Genomic DNA, 16,258 nt, shown 5'->3' with positions numbered 1-16,258 from the left:
ATGCTTGATTTCATCCTACCAGCCATAGATTTTAATTTCTCCTCAATAATATGTTGAGGGTTTTTTCATATTCCTCACTCTAAGTTGGAACGGACACTCCTCCTGTCATGGACTCTGCACGTACTCTGTTAGCTTTTACCAAATACAAAGAAACACGTGGAGGTGTGGCTCTGGCTGGGTATCAGTCATCAGAGATTCGTACTCACCATCCCACTGATGCACCGGCCACAGGCGGTTGTTTTAAACTCCCCGTGCAGCTCTTTCACTGCGCTCGTGGTGTAGAAGCCTTCTGCCAACAGAATGATGCCGTACAAGAAGAAAAAGGATGCAATTCCATAGATGACATACTGCATCAGTTGTATTCTAGGAAAAGAAGAAGGTCCAAGTGGTTAACAGACGTTTTTGGCCTCTGGAGGGGGGCCATGAGGGTGACATCACTTGCCCCGCTGATGGCTTCGGTGGGCTCATGGGGCGTTGCAGGTGGGCATCCCTGCCCAGCCCACCGCAACCTGAGCCTTTCTTCCAAGGTGAGCAACCTTCCCAGACAAGGGAGAAGTTTCCTTTGCACAGGGGCCCAGTTGGAATCTTTCAATACTTATGAGATTACTTATAAATGCAGACGTTGACGAGTTAAAGTTACTCATCCAAGGAAACACACACAGCCAGGATTTCAACGCTGGTTCAGTGGACGACGTGTTCCTTCCACCATATCAAAATGCCTCCCAACCAGGCCTAGTGCCTAACGTTATTCTGATAAACCCCCTAAGCAAGCACTGAGGGCTGCTTTAAGGAGTAACGTGGGCAAACGCTTTCTGCACAGACATTCTCATGTCATAAGTGATACTATATCAAGTAGATACAAAAAGTTAATTCACATCTAATTTTGTCCTATGAAAGCCAACAGCGATGCAGCTGACAACCTTTGGCTGCCCACTGGAACTACCTGGTGAGCTTTAGAGACAACAGGTACCTGCGTCCTCTCCCCAGAGATCATGACTTAATTAGTCTGGGGTGAAACACGGACATGGGGATTTTTTTTTAAAGATTGCTGGAAGTTTGAGAGCCACTCATCGAGATCACCAGCTAATTAAACTAACACACCTTTCCCAGGCTCAGTCACGGTGAATATCTCTTGGTCTTTTTTGTACACATTTGGCACTCAGCGAGTCCACTGTCCTGCTCAATCCTCCTTATAGCCTCCCCCACTGCTGCTCATTTCTTTGGAATCATTTCCTGAACAGATAAAAGAATAAAGTTCCCTAAGGACTCTTCCCAGAGGATCCCGTTATTGTTCCATAAAAATTCACTCGTGCCTTTTTCAAAAGTCTGGTAGAAAAGTTTCTTCCAGTCACAAGATATCTAAAGACTGTCAAACCCTGGTAGTCAAGGAAGGAAAAAGAAAACACCGAAGGGCAAGGGGAAAATATACGAAGGAAAAAATTCATTGCTGTCACGCATGCACGGTTAGAGAATCCATGCATGGGAGTTGTGACTCCACTGAGAATGAGTCCAGAAAGGGAAGGCTGAGGCTGAACCCCTACAAACAACGCCCCCTCTTCTGAACTGGAGGATACCCGGGGAGTTTTCTTCTGCTTGAATGAATGTCCAAGTCCTGTTCCTGTAGACTTAGAGTTGGGCTAAGTCCTCCCCAGGGTTCCCGTTATTCCAGGGCTGGCCGTTTTCTGTGACAACACTGGAGGGCGACTGTTACTTGGGAACCACGGTAATGAGATCCCACCCCAGGTCCCGAACACCCACTGCACTCTTGGCCCTTTCTTTTTCCTTCTCTCCCGGACCTTTTCCCATCTGCCTCCAGGGAGCGTGAATGAAAAGCATCCGTTTTCTCCCAGGTGGGCACACTGCAGTCTTCCTGAAACCCTCCTGGGGTGGTGGCACTTTAAATACGTCTTCAAAGGAAGCAGGTACTTACACCTCGCTCAGCAGGGCATGGTCACTGGTGTTGGTGGAGAAGTGTTGCTCAAGGATCGCCACGGTGCCCGCGAGAGCCACGTGCCCACAGCCGCAGAACAAGGCGACCCCGGAGAAGCAGAGGATGGTGGCCACGAGGGAGGCGTAGGGGACTCCTCCCAGACACTTGATGCAGCATTCGAAGCAGCCTGGACCCACAGGAGAGAAAATGCCGCTGTTAAGGGCAGAACTCCTGACTTCGTGAAGACCACCCATTAACAGAGAAGGCTCGACTTATCCATCTTCCCGCGCATGCTTTATGGACAACAGCTCAACGTCCCAAGGACCAGAGGGGGAGCTGCCGACATCTCACATTCTGTGGGTGAGGACTCGGGGGCTCCAAGAGGACATGTGTAGCTTAATTTGCTCGGGGTGAGTGGCACAGCAGCCAACTGACGAATAGTTATGGAGTGAGGCACAATTCTACAAGTTTTTGTCTGGGGTCAGGTTAGGGGCCCCCCTGCTCAAGGAGCAGCAGTCATCCCACTCGCAATGTCAAAAGAACTGCAGTGAGGCTGCGGTTCTATGAAGAAAAGCGACCGTCAGGTTGCCCCCAACCTCAGCCTTCTGGGGTTTCGGGTACCTATTTCTCTCTTTTGCAGCAGCCAATGGCTTTCCCCGAGCCTTTGACCTCCTGGGCAACCAGAAGAGTCAAATACAGTAATGACACTATTGCTGTGGTCAGAAAAATATCAAGGGAATCATTTTGGAAAGGTGGTGGGCATGTTGGTCCCTAAAAGCACCAAGTCACCCAGATCCGCTCAAGTGGGTCCACTCAAGTTTCATGTCAATATCAGAAATTAGCTCAACTTTTAAATAAAAATGTTGCCCCGGGCCAGGCAGCACAAGCAGTTTAATCACAGTCCTCCCCCACCCCTCCTCGGCTTCCACCTGCCGCCCTCCAACAGAAACGTTCAGCGTAAGAAAGAACCGCGAACTGGTGGGTGACGACATTTAAGTACCTGAAGAGGGAAAAGGAACACGGGGGGGGGGGGGGCGGCGGGGAGACAAAATGAGCATCCATGAAGTGAAATGAAGGAGAGAGCCACAGTTCACGCTCCATTCTCGAGAGGAATAAGAGTTTCATTCATTTTTAAAATCAACTTTGACTTGAGATGTCCATAAAGACCTCCCCGGGGGCAGTCAGGTGACATTTTCAGTTCGGAGACAGTTACGTTTCAGTAGAGCAGTGCTGGCCTCGGGGATAATGTCGGTACCTCTCGTGACCTCCCATCCCTGTTTACATTATCCAGACCCTTAAGTAAATGGCTTGTTGGGGAACTGGAACTCTGAACGCATTACGATGTTAAACAGTAATCGAGAGCAGTTCATGACTTCAGGGCAAGCACATTAAGGCGGCTAAATTTCTTTCACCCCAACGGCCTTTACAGTACACAGGGAATGACTACCACAGCGAGAAACACGGGAGCTAAGCTTTTCCATTTTGATGAGCACCCCATTCTAAAACTAGCATTTGCTAAAACCCACCCCAAGCGGTGACTATACACTCACTACCCAGTCTCTCTTCAGTTCATTGGAAAATAAAAAGGTCGGGCCCTCATAAGAAAGTGTGCTGCCTTTCATTTCAAAAGATGACCAGCTGTTTTCATGAAGACCAACCTCCCTGAAATGGACTGATGAAACTGCCTAAGATGGGACCCAGCACACAATACAGTTCAAGTTCACTAGCAAGTCAGTACCTTAAAGAGCTTTGGATACTTGAGATTTGCGAACGAGGATGACGGAGGTCAATCTTATTTTGTCCTATGACCTTCTAGGGGCTGAGGTGAAGCGAGAGGAATGCAACTAAAAGTCCAAATGCTCTCCAGGCTCCCAAATCGAGAGGAACTAAAATCGCTGGCCTCGATGTATTCCATTATATAAGAGGGAAAACAGACCTCTTTTCTCTTGTATTGTATCATTCCCCACCTCCCCCATTCTCAGCCTCCACGATGAAGTTAGGAACAAGATGAACGCCTGCTTCCCTAGCTAACAAAGTTATATCTGGGGGGCTTCCCTGGTGGCGCAGTGGTTGAGAGTCCGCCTGCCAATGCAGGGGACGCGGGTTCGTGCCCCGGTCCGGGAAGATCCCACATGCCACGGAGCGGCTGGGCCCATGAGCCGTGGCCGCTGAGCCTGTGTGTCTGGAGCCTGTGCTCCGCAACGGGAGAGGCCACAACAGTGAGAGGCCTGCGTACTGCAAAAAACAAAAAAGTTATATCTGGTCCTTATTGGATAGAGAAGTATGGCCTTGAGAGTGTGCTGTCCAATATGGTGGCCACTAGGCACATGTGGCTATTTAAATTATTCAAAATAAAATCAAAACTTCAGTTCCTCCATTGCATAAGCCATGTTTCACATGCTCAGCAGCCACCTGGGCTGGTGGCGACCATGTTGGACCGAACAGATACAGGACATTCCATCACTACAGAACACAGCTGTGGAAGATCAATTTCGACTTGCCACAAATTCACTTTTCTGTGACATGAGCTAGGTTCTGAGTTTTACTTTGGATTTCACTCACTCAGGACTTTGTGAAGATCCACAGGGTGCTAAGCACTGTGCTTGGCACTGGGAATACAAACATAAAATAAAACGCCTCCTCTGCCTTCAAGGAGATCAGTTTAATGCTGCAGGCAGACGAGTAACAGAATTTCTATAGCACAGCGTGATGAGCGCCAAGATAGAGGCTGCTGGAGAGCCAGTGGATGGTGGGGGGCGGGGAGTGAAAAGAGAGAGACGGAAGGACAGGAGGAAATAGAATTCAAATTGGAGAGGGGTCCGGAAAGGCTTCCTACAGAAAAACCTAGGATGCAGAATACGTAAACAGCTGACATGGGGACACTGGTATATAATCTGATAAAATTTGAAGAAATCTGAAGATTTCTGTTGTATATTATTTTAATAAGCCCACATCCTGTCTCACCATCTGGAGTTAGGGCTAGGTGTTACAGCAGCGTAACGCACTTGCCCTTTAACAATAGAACTCATCCTTCCAAATCCCCAGCTGCCACTTCAAAACAGTCTTTCATCCAAAGGCTTAGAGCATTCTGCTTCTTTCAAAGGAAATATCACAGCTGTTCCCTGGCTCAGAAAGACAAGTGGGGTTAGAAGAATGATGCGGTTCAGTCCCAAATTCACCACTAGATCAAGGCTAAAGTTTCCCTCCAGTGTCTCTCTCTCGTGGACTCCGTATACCCCATGCTGTGGGTCTAGTTTTAGAACAGCAGGGGAAACCAAGGACTCGAGAATTTGGGGGACCACTTCAGTGAATCATACTCTCTTAGCAGAAGCCCATGCTCTTAAGTTTTCAGCGGATGATTTTATTTGTGAACATACAACTCTGGCTCCTGTAGAACAGAAGTCACCATATTGGTCATCGTCGTTCCACATGCACAGATAAAACTCTTACGGACCCTGCTGGCCACCGTGAGCAGAAGCTGGGTGAAATTTATAGGAAATAACCTGGGAAAAATGTATAGGAAATAATACAGCTGGAGGCAGAGCTTATTCTAGCATGGTTGACCAGTTACCCACATGGCTAAAATTGCATGTGTGGTGGATATTCAAGTATCTGTAAATGGATCACTCCCCACTGTACCTTCTATGTCAATCTAGAAGCCATCTCTCCCCACAGCATGTAACATAACTGAACACTGGGCGATTTGGTCGTATGCCATACACTTAACCCAGAGGAACCAAAGGTGCTGCAAAAAGTTAGCAAGAAAAACCTAAATATGTTTCTAAAATATGCTATCGATACTGTTAGGATCCTCACATTAACAGCATTTCTGACCCGAAAAACGTGCAGGTATGTGTGCGGCAGAGGTGGCGGTGGAGGCTGACGGTGTGTTCAGGCTGGCCTCACAGGAGTGCCACCTGCACAGGCCCATGGGGCCTGTGCCTAGTATAATACTCAGATACTGCCGTCTGGACACGCTTAATAATTTCTCAACAAGGGTATCCGCATTTTCATTTTTGCACTGGGCCTACGAACTATGGAGCCAGTCCTGGGTGTACCTATGTGGGAGGAGGCAGGAGGGGTTCTTCCTACTTTATATGGCCACAGTAGTATTGTTTCATTTCACAGGGTTAGACAGAAAATACAACCCAGAAGGGCAGACATTGCCTTGCCTACCATATCATCCTGAGTACAGCAACCATCATACTATATCAAGGGACTGGCATGTGCTAGAATTACTGATTTCCCCTTTACTCTGAGAGGGAATAGAAATTACCTGCTGTACTACCAATAGCAGAGTCAACACTCCAAGTTCCCCTAAACCAGGGGTCGGCGAACTACAGCCTGTATTTTTGTAAATAAAGTTTTATTGGAACACAGCTCACACCCCCTTCATTTACAAATCGCCTGTGGCTATTTCTCCTCTACGATGGCAGAGTTGGGCAGCTGTGACAGAGGGCACGTGGCTTACAAAGCCTGAAACATTTACTGTTTACAGAAGAAGTTTGCGGACCCCTATCTGGAAGCACTGACATTCAGAGTGTGGTCCCAGGACCAGGAGCATCAGAGTCGCCTATGAACGTGGTAAAAATGCAGATTCTCGGGTCCCACCCTAGAACAACTCAATCAGAAAATCAGGGGGTGGGGGGGTGGGGGTAGAGCCGGTCATCTGTGCTTTCGGTGATTCTCACGTAGGCTCCAATCTGAGAACCACTGTCCTAAAGAATCATGCCAGCTCTACACTGTGGCAGCCCCGCCTGATATCTTTACCAGCCAAACTGTGCGACAGTAGACACCTAATGCCATGAAACGATTCCTGGCTTCTGGCCAAGATGGAGTATCAGGGACCTAATTTATCCTCCTGCCTGAAACCACAACCGAACTGAACAAAACCTATGAAACAATGGTCTTCAAGGTATTAGACATCAGGGTGTGAAGAAGCACCCGTAGCTAATGAGTCAATTATTAAATTCTCAACAGAACGGACGAATCAACATGACGTCACCTGTAACGCACTTCGAAGAAGCAGTCGGCACGGGGTCCCCTGAAGGTGCAGCCCAGCTCTCATTTGAACAGGAGAAGCTCTGCCCCAAAATCTTGCTGTTATCATTATCTTGGGTACTGGGGTCTCTTAAAGGCCCGCTTGAATGGAAGCTGTCAGTTAAGCAGAGTAACAGATACGGGTGAGGATGAGAGTGCTGGGAGGAAGGGAGCAGCTGTCCATTCACCCATTCATTCCATTAGTGAACATTCAATGCTCACCGAGGTGTCTCGAGGTCCCGGGTACTGGGCTGGACGCTGGGGACTCGATGGCGAGCTACGATAGGCGTGGTCTACATGCTAATGGAGTTTATAGCCTATGGGGGAAACAGACACTATCCACATGGTTTTGGGCTCAGAAGTGCTAGGAGAGGAAACCATGAGGATTTACCGAGGCTTCTGGACAGTGACCAGGAACAGCCTCCGCAGCTTAGATCTGAAGGATGGATTGGAGCTGATTAGGTAAAAGGAGAGAGGGCTGGGTTACGGAGGGTGTGCTGGGAAAGAGGAACAGTGCGAACAAAAGCTCTACGGTGGAAAAGAGCAGGGCGCTTTCCCGGGCATAAAAGATGCCAGAACACAGAGAGTACACGGTGAGGGTGGGGCAAGGAAGGCAGGAGAGGGTTTATTGGAGCTAGAAGCACTGAGGGCTTTCCAGGCCTCCTGAAGGATTCTGGACTTTATCCGCAGCATCATGGGAAGCCACTGAACATTTTTAACCCCAGGGAACAGACCGGGGTTGTAGAAGCTCCTCCTGGCGGATGTGACGGGAACAAAGCAGCCGTGGATAAGGGGAGGAGCTTGCTTCAATGCTTCAGGCAAAAGAGGGCAGGCGCTTGGACCAGGGCAAAAGCAGCGGAAGTGGAAGAAAGGGATGGGTCTGAGAGAGGTTTGAGATGTCAAGTGGGCACAACTTGGTGTGGACTCAAAGGGGTTGGGGATGGCTGGTGAGAACCAAGGATCACTCCTCCATTTCTGCACGTGGAACCCGATGGATGTTGTGCTGTTCCCTGAGCTGGGCTTGACCCAGGACGGCTAGGCTTTGAGGACAAAGACGTTGAGTTCAGTTTTAGACATGCTGAGTTTGAGGTGACCGGATGCCATCTTAAGGGGGGCGCTTCAGGTAGGCGATCGGATATGTGGGTCTGTAGCTCAGAAGAGCTGACGCAGGATGCTGTCAGCTTCTGGACCGCAGTGAACGCTTTCAGAGGTCAAGGAAAGACATGAGGGGACCATTTAGCAGCTGAAAGTACTTGAAAGCCTTTGCTTTGCCAAGTGTGGTCCTTGGACGAGCTGCGTGAGGTTCAGCAGGGAGCTTGGGGGAAATGCGGAATCTTGGACCCCACCCCAGACCAACCAAATCAGAATGTGCATCTGAACAAGCCCTCAGTTGTGTGCCTGAAAGTTTGAGAAGCCCAGGCCAGCCACCAGTCCCAGGTGCAGCATCCTGAGTCCCTTTGAAGTGCCTGCTTTTGTGTCAACTGTGTTTGGTGTTTTCTCCCGAAGAGGTGGCCTGCTGGGCTTGGCCGTAACTCCAGACACTTGCAAATCAAATGGCAAGTTCCAGGGGCCGCAATGAAGAAAAACACAATGTTACAAGCTGTTCAGCCATCTTGAAAAGAGTGCAACTACAGTGTTTTTTCTGAGCCAAGCAGGCACGGTTAACCTCCGATTTTTCACATCAAAGATGCTTTAGTGCCTTACCGCAGAAGGTCTGAGAACACAGACCCATCACACCCCACCCCCATGCAGACAAAGGTCCTGGATCTCTGCTTCGGGCTGTCCCCAGCATGAGAAGTCACAGGCCAGGGTGACTGGTATGGTGCCGAGTATCAGCAGAGCGCCACGCTGTGAAATGTTGATGCCAGCTACGGAAGATCGATGCTTTTCTTGGATATTCCTATAAATCCACAGGCTGAGCTTTCCCGAGCTTCAAACCAGCAATGACAACGTTGGTGAACATAAACCAGAAAAGGCAAGGAAAGCATTTTTTGGATGAGTGCGAACTACTTGGGGGGGGGGGGGAAAAACACTGCTAGGCCTTCTAGCACATAGTATTTACTAATATTCTCAGTACCTCTCACCAACACCGCCTCCCGCCCCGCCCCCCACCCCCCAGCAACTCTGTTAGGTTAATAAAGTCTTCGGCCTTCATTTGGCCGGTCTCTGAGGCTAAAGAGAATTTTCCGTTTTGATTTGCACTAAAACTCCAGTGTGCGTTAGCCTAAGATAGTTTAAATATAAACCACACAGTAGGGACAAAAAATAGGCCTCAATGCCTCTTCCTCTCAATGGCCATTTTGTCTCTGGCATCACTAGAACCTTCTGTGCAGAACAACAGAATAAAACATGTTTTGTCCTCGGGCTTGCGGATGGCTGTTGCCATGGCTGTGAGTTCGTAACGGCCCAGTGATTTGCCCCAAGTTGTCTGTGATCCTGGCTGCAGCTTTAATGCTGGCTCAGGAGGAAGACCGGCAGCAACAAGGGCTCAGATTCTTACCCAGGGAATGAATTTCTCTCTCTCTCTCTCTCTCTCTCTCTCTCTCTCTCTCACTCACTCACTCACTCACTCACTCACTCACTCACACACACACACACACACACACACACACACACACACACCTCTACACGTGGCCTTCCTTGCTGCTTTACTGATTCCTAACGGTCCACCAAATTCAAAAAGAAAAGGAGAAGTAACCAAGGTTTGCAACTTTCAAACAACCAGCAGGAAAACGGAGGCAGAGAGAATCCTTACTTAAGAGACATAAAAGCGGATGTCAGGGGACCCAGACCCCCCTGACTCAGAGTTGGCTCAAGCAGCGGTTCTCAATAGGGGGCGATGGTGCCCCCCCAGGGGACATCGAGCAACGTCTGGAGATATTTTGGGTCCTCACGACTGGCGGAGGGGGCGCTACCGGCTCTAGTGGGTGGAGTCCAGGGGTGCCGCTCAGCATCCTACAGGGCACAGGACAGCCCCTCAACAGCTATACAACCCCAATGTCAACAGCACGGAGGCAGAGGATTCTTGAGACAGCACAAACACACATGCTCTGCAATGTTCACATCACTGGTTTCCAAGTGGGGACGATTTTGCCCTCCAGGGGACGTGTGGAGACATTTCAAGTCATCGCAACGGGGCGGACGCTACTGGCAGGTAGTGGGTAGAAGCCAGGGATGCTGCTAAACATCCCGCAGTGTACAGGACGGTCCCCGCCCCGAACACAACAAACAACAAAGAACGATGAGAAACCTCGCTCTCAGGTTATCATGTACAATTTCGGTCTGAGACACCAGTGTGACTGCCAAATTCTACAATTAAAAAAAAATAAAAGAGCTTAAAATAAACCTCACTTTGCTTACAAAATATTACAGAGCAGAAGTTCTCAAACTTTTGCTGCCCAACAGCATTATCTGGAGTGCACTCACTGGAAAGCCCTGACGTCCGCACTTCACTCCAGACTAATGAATCAGAATTTCTCGGGGCAGGGCTCAAGAACTAGTGGTTTTCCTTAAAAAAAAAAAAAAAAAAAAAAGCTCCCCAGGTGATTTCAAGCTGGAGAACAAGTGTTCTACTGCAGGCGTCAGCCAACTGTGGCCCATGGGCCAGACTCAGCTCTCCATATGGCCTGCGAACACAGAGCGCTTTTTTATATTTCGAAATGATTTTTTAAAAAACCAAAACTCAAAGAATACTACTACTTCGTGACACAAGTATATGGAATTCAAATTTCTGTGTCCATAAATAAAGTTTTACTGGAACACAGCCGAACTCATTCCTTTATGTACCGTGTGTGGCTATTTTCAACCTGCAAAGGCACAGCTGAGTAGTTGCCAGATATTTACCATTTGGCCTTTTACAGGAAAAGTCTGCAGCTCCCCCTTCAAGAGCACTCGTTCTCCAACTTTCATGTGCATATAAATTCCCTGGGGATCCCGTTAAAATACAGAAGACTGTGCCTCTGCATTTCTCACCTGCTCCCAGGGGACCCTATTCTGGAGGTCCATCGGCTGGTCGCTGAAGCACAAGGGCAGAAAAGAGGGGCCCTCCAAGAGGGGTCTGTGCAGCCCTGGGAGACCCTGAGACTCATTCAGGAGGTGTGGGAGGCCAAAACTGTCTTTATAATTGCACTAGAAGATATTGACTTTTTTCACTGTGTTGACGTTTGCACAGTAAAACTGCGGATGGCTTAGCGCGAATCAGGCAGTGGCACCAAAGTATTAATCAGCAGTGCATTGCTCACCACCACACACTCATAGGAAAAAAACCAAAAGGAACAGTTTCACTTAGAAATGTCCTTGATGCAGTAAAAAATCATCAACTTTAATAAATCTAAACCCCCGTTTTGAAGGTTCTGTGCAATGAGAAGAGAAGGACACATACAGGACTGCTGCATACCAGAGCACAATGAAAAAGTTCACGTGCGACTGAGTTACGAGCTGAACTAGCACCTTGTTTTTCGGTGGACCGCCATTTCTTCTTTAAAGAACGACTAACAAGCTGTAGTTACTAAGACTTGGGAAGTCCCAGGTGGTGCAGTGGTTAAGACTCCGAGGTCCCAATGCAGGGGGCTGAGGTTCGATCCCTGATCAAGGAACTAGATCCCACCTGCATGCCGCAACTAAGAGTTTGCATGTCATAGCTAAGGAGCCCGCCTGCCACAACTAAGAGCCGGTGCAACCAAATAAAACAAATAAAGTATTTTTTAAAATACTTGGGAAGAAGACAGACACACAGCCAACAGGCATATGAAAAGATGCTCAACATCACTAATCATCAGGGAAATGTAAATCAAAGCCACAATGAGATATCACCTTGCACCTGCCAGAATGGCTATTATCCAAAAGACAACAAATAACAAGTGTTGGCATTAAAGATGTGGAGAAAAGGGAACCCTTGTGTACCGTTGGTGGGAATGTAAACTGGTGCAGCCACTATGGAAAACAGTTTTCATGTTCTCCGTATAAACACCCAGGAGTAAAATAGCTTTGGTCATACTGGTAATTCTACTCTTAATTTTTTCAAGAATCTCCACACTAATTTGAAAAGATATATGCACCTCTGTGTTCACTGCAGCATTATTTGTAATAGCCAAGACATGGAAACAACCTAAGTGCCCACTGATGGATGAATGGATAAAGATGATACAAGAACTACCATATGATGCAGCAATCCCACTCCTAGGCATATATCTGGAGAAAACTGTAATTTGAAAATATACATGCACCCCAACGTTCACTGAAGCACTATTTACGTCACCCAAGACATGGAAGCCACCGAAATGTCCATCAACAGACAAATACAAAAAGGAGGTGTGGTACATATATACAATGGAATATTACTCAGCCGCAAAAAAAAAGAATGAAATAACGCCACTTGCAGCAACATGGACTGATCTAGAGATGATCATACCAAGTAAAATAAGTCAGACAGAGAAAGACAAATATCATATGACATCACTTCTATGTAGAATCTTAAAAAATGATACAAATGAGCTTATTTACAAAACAGAAACAGACTCACAGATTTCAAAACCAAAATTATGGTTACCAAAGGGGAAACGTGGAGGGGAGGGATAAGTAGGAGCTCAGGATTAACATATACACACTACTATATATAAAATAGATAACTGGGGCTTCCCTGGCAACACAGTGGTTAAGAATCCACCTGCCAATGCAGGGGACATGGGCTCGAGCCCTGGTACGGGACAATCCCACATGCGGCCGAGCAACTAAGCCCATGCGCCACAACTACTGAGCCTCTGCTCTAGAGCCCGTGAGCCACAACTACTGAGTCCGTGTGCCACAACTACTGAAGCCTGCGTGCCTAGAGCCCATGCTCCGCAACAAGAGAAGCCACCGCAATGAGAAGCCCGCGCACCGCAACAAAGAGTAGCCCCCGCTCGCCGCAACTAGAGAAAGCCTGCGCGCAGCAACAAAGACCCAATGCAGCCAAAAATAAATAAATAAAATAAAATAAAATAGATAACTAATAAGGACCTACTGTATAGTACAGGGAACTCTACTCAATATTCTGTAATGACCTATATGGGAAAAGAATCTGAAAAAGAATGAATACATGTATAACTGAATCACCTCGCTTCACACCTGAAACTAATACAGCATTGTAAATCAACTACAATAAAAAATTTTTTAAAGATAATATATATCTTATGTGTATATACATACATACATACACACACACACACACAAAATGGAATACTATGCAGCCATAAGAACGAACGAAATCTTGCCACTTGCAACAACATGGATGGACCTTGAGGGCATTAGGGTAAATGAGGTGAGTCAGGCAGAGAAAGACAAATACCATATGATTTCACTCACATGTGGAATCTAAAAAAAACAGAAAACAACTCATAGACACAGAGAACAGATTAGTAGTTACCAGAGAGGAAGGGGGTTGGGGGTTGGGTGAAATGGGTGAAGGGGGTCAACTGTCTGGCAATGGACCATAACTAGATTTGTGGTGGTGATCACTCTGCAGTGTATACAGATGTTGAATTATAATGCTGTACCTGAAACACTGCACGTGCGCGCACGCGTGCACACACACACACACACACACACACACACACACAGACTTGGGTATCTGGCAGAAATTTTCTCAAAAATGATGTAAATGAGCTTGTTACTTCAAAGAAAACAAGTGATAGTATCCGTTGTCAATCAGTTTTGGAAAACTTGCACCTGTGACACTGAAAAGTCCCAGCTTCCCAGTACTTAAAAGACTTCTTGATGAAATCGCTGGTGCTATTAATGAATTTGACTTTTGGGATATGGTATAATGAACAATGTGTCAATACTTGGAAGATCTGCACCACCCAGAGAACCAGTATTTTCCAAAGGACCAATGTGGGATGTTACAAAATCGTTCTCGAATACAGATCCAATCAAAGTGCAAGGCAGAGCAACAGATTTTAATGGAACAGAGTAGAAGAAGTTCACTAATATAGTTTCCGATTCCACATTACTAATAATCTCTAAGAAACCATCATTTGTTGGATTTGGGTGTATTATCAAGGAAGAGCTCCACAAATATATGAAAAGGCCGTTAACCACTATGCCACCAGGGAAGTCTTAGTAACTATAGCTTGTTAGTCGTTCTTTACAGAAAAAATGGCGGTCCACCAAAAAACAAGGAGCTAGTTCAGCTCGTAACTCAACCGCATATGAACTTTTCTTTGTGCTCTGGCATGCCTCTGAATGAATGTAGAGGCACGTGTAAGGATCCAGCTGTCTAATATTAAGCCAGATATTAAGGAGATTCGCAAAAATGTAAAAGAGTGCTACTCTTCTCACTCAAGTTTTACTTTGTTTGCGAAAAGACTTATCTTTCCCAAACATTATTTATGTTAACATGTAATGGGTTTATTATTGTCATTTTAAACAAATAAGTTCATTATTTTTTAAAGGATAACATATAGTCTATTTCTGAGATCAAATAATAGATAAGATATAAAAAATAAATTATACAACTTTTAAAACTTCTATGATGAAAACGTTATTACTTAAGTAATAATAAATTTCTCAGTTCTAATTTCTAATACAAAAAATATTTAGAGCTAGAACCCACAGGAGCAAAAGCTTTTTGGGGTCTTCAATTATTTTTAAGAGGGTAAAGGGAGTTAACAACCCAAAGTCTGTAAACCACTGGCGTACACCATTAAGAAGGTATCATGGGGACTTCCCTGGTGGTCCAGTGGTTAAGACTTCACCTTCCAATGCAGGGGGTGCGGATTCGATCCCTGGTCGGGGAGCTAAGATCCCACGTGCCTCGTGGCCGAAAAACCGAAACATAAAACAGATGTAATATTGTAACAAATTTAATAAAGACTTAAAAAAAAAAAGAAGGTATCATGAAGTCAGTGGACAGGGGGGCTTCCTGTTAAAGACCTAACTGAGGAATCACTTAAATGATAGATAGGTTGCTTCTCAGTTCTCCCTTGACCTTCCTAGAGTCGCTGACATAAACGTCTAACTATATAATGCCAAGAAAGCTGAAACTATTTTTAATGATATAAAGAGAATTGCTTTTCAGGAGATCCTTCCAAAAGTCTGTCCTAAAATCTATGAAATCAGAAATTTGCACTTTTGTGGTACGTTGTGAAAATCTTAAAATAGATGAGCCTCTCACGTTTGCAATATGGCTTGGGCAGTAGAAAATAAGCAATTATATAAAAGGAAAGTTATGTTCACATGGTGAGAATAAACAAAGACAAGAAAAAGACACTTGTTAGTCTCTTCCTTCGCCTTTTGTGGGAACTGACTTTAGTTTTCCTAAAGACCGTGTGTGTGCTATTAGCCTAGTTAAGTGGGGAGCAAAGAACCAGGGAAACGGATAGTGAGTAGGGGAAGCTAGCTCTAAATCCGAACGGCAGAGATTTTAAGAGCACAAAGATCTGTAGGGTGTTCAGGAAATCTGAGCCCTCTCTGCAGTATTAAGCTTTCGCAGCACTCAACCTCCTTGACCATCTGGGCGAGTGTCTATGCGCTGCTGGATTCCACTGGATTCAGTTGAGTGTCGATTGAACTGCTGCTACGTGCAAGGCACTGTGCTGGGGGCTGCAGGGGTTTGGTTTGCCCTCCCGGCCTTGACACTTTGGAGTGGGGTGAGGGACACAAACGCATCAGAGATCACTACAGTAGAATGAAGAGAGAGTTGACTTAGGGACACAGGGAGTGAGGCAGGGACAGATCTCCTGGGCTTAGCGTGGGGGAGCTTAGGAAACGGTGTGTGGGTGGCAGTGGTGTAGACAGGCCTTAAAGAACAGAAGGATCTCATGGTTAGGACACACTGACAAGCATGAGCGAAGGAGAACGGGACCGATGTGGTGAGCGGCACGTGGGGAGAGCTGAGGGCGTGGCCAAGTTTATCAAGGGGACCGGGACAGCATCAGGAGAGAAGCTGGAGAGGCTGGTGGGCCCCTCCTGTGGGGAGGCCTCTGAGGCAACCTGAAGCCTCATGGGCTTCATTTTGCAGGCAGTGGGGAGAGAGGGAAGGTTTGTGAGCAAGCCAGTGATGTGATCTGAGGTGTGCTTTTAAGAGACTAATCCGGCACTAGTGTGTAGGCTGGACTGGAGTGGGTGCAAACTAAACTCTTCCACTGTAGGTGGTAGCAGAATGGGTCTTTCTGAGTTGTATTCAAGGGGGGCAGGGCGTTTTCAGTGGAGGCAGGAAGGGGGAAAAGCAGACGAAGCTTGGAGCTGTGAAGCAGTCAGTGTCACACAACATTTTATGGGAATGGCTTGGCAAGAAAAGATGAGAGAATA

At 46.8% G+C, this 16,258-nt stretch overlaps 1 protein-coding gene across 3 annotated transcripts in view; it reads right to left on the bottom strand.

Annotated features, from left to right (window-relative positions):
• Positions 1–16,258, bottom strand: part of GPM6B (glycoprotein M6B) — a 155,098-nt gene that overhangs the window by 10,357 nt on the left and 128,483 nt on the right. For all 3 annotated transcript variants that reach the window (XM_060137221.1, XM_060137219.1, XM_060137220.1), the window contains exons 2-3: positions 1,931–2,117; positions 207–363 (exon numbers count right to left, since the gene is read on the bottom strand). In XM_060137221.1, coding sequence (XP_059993204.1) covers positions 207–363; positions 1,931–2,117 — 344 coding nt within the window. The remainder of the gene's footprint in view (positions 1–206; positions 364–1,930; positions 2,118–16,258) is intronic.

Source organism: Lagenorhynchus albirostris, chromosome X, assembly GCF_949774975.1.
Source record: "Lagenorhynchus albirostris chromosome X, mLagAlb1.1, whole genome shotgun sequence".
Taxonomy (NCBI): Eukaryota; Metazoa; Chordata; class Mammalia; order Artiodactyla; family Delphinidae; genus Lagenorhynchus; species Lagenorhynchus albirostris.
Note: the sequence above shows the minus strand (reverse complement) of the source record. Positions and strands in the feature narration are given on the sequence as shown.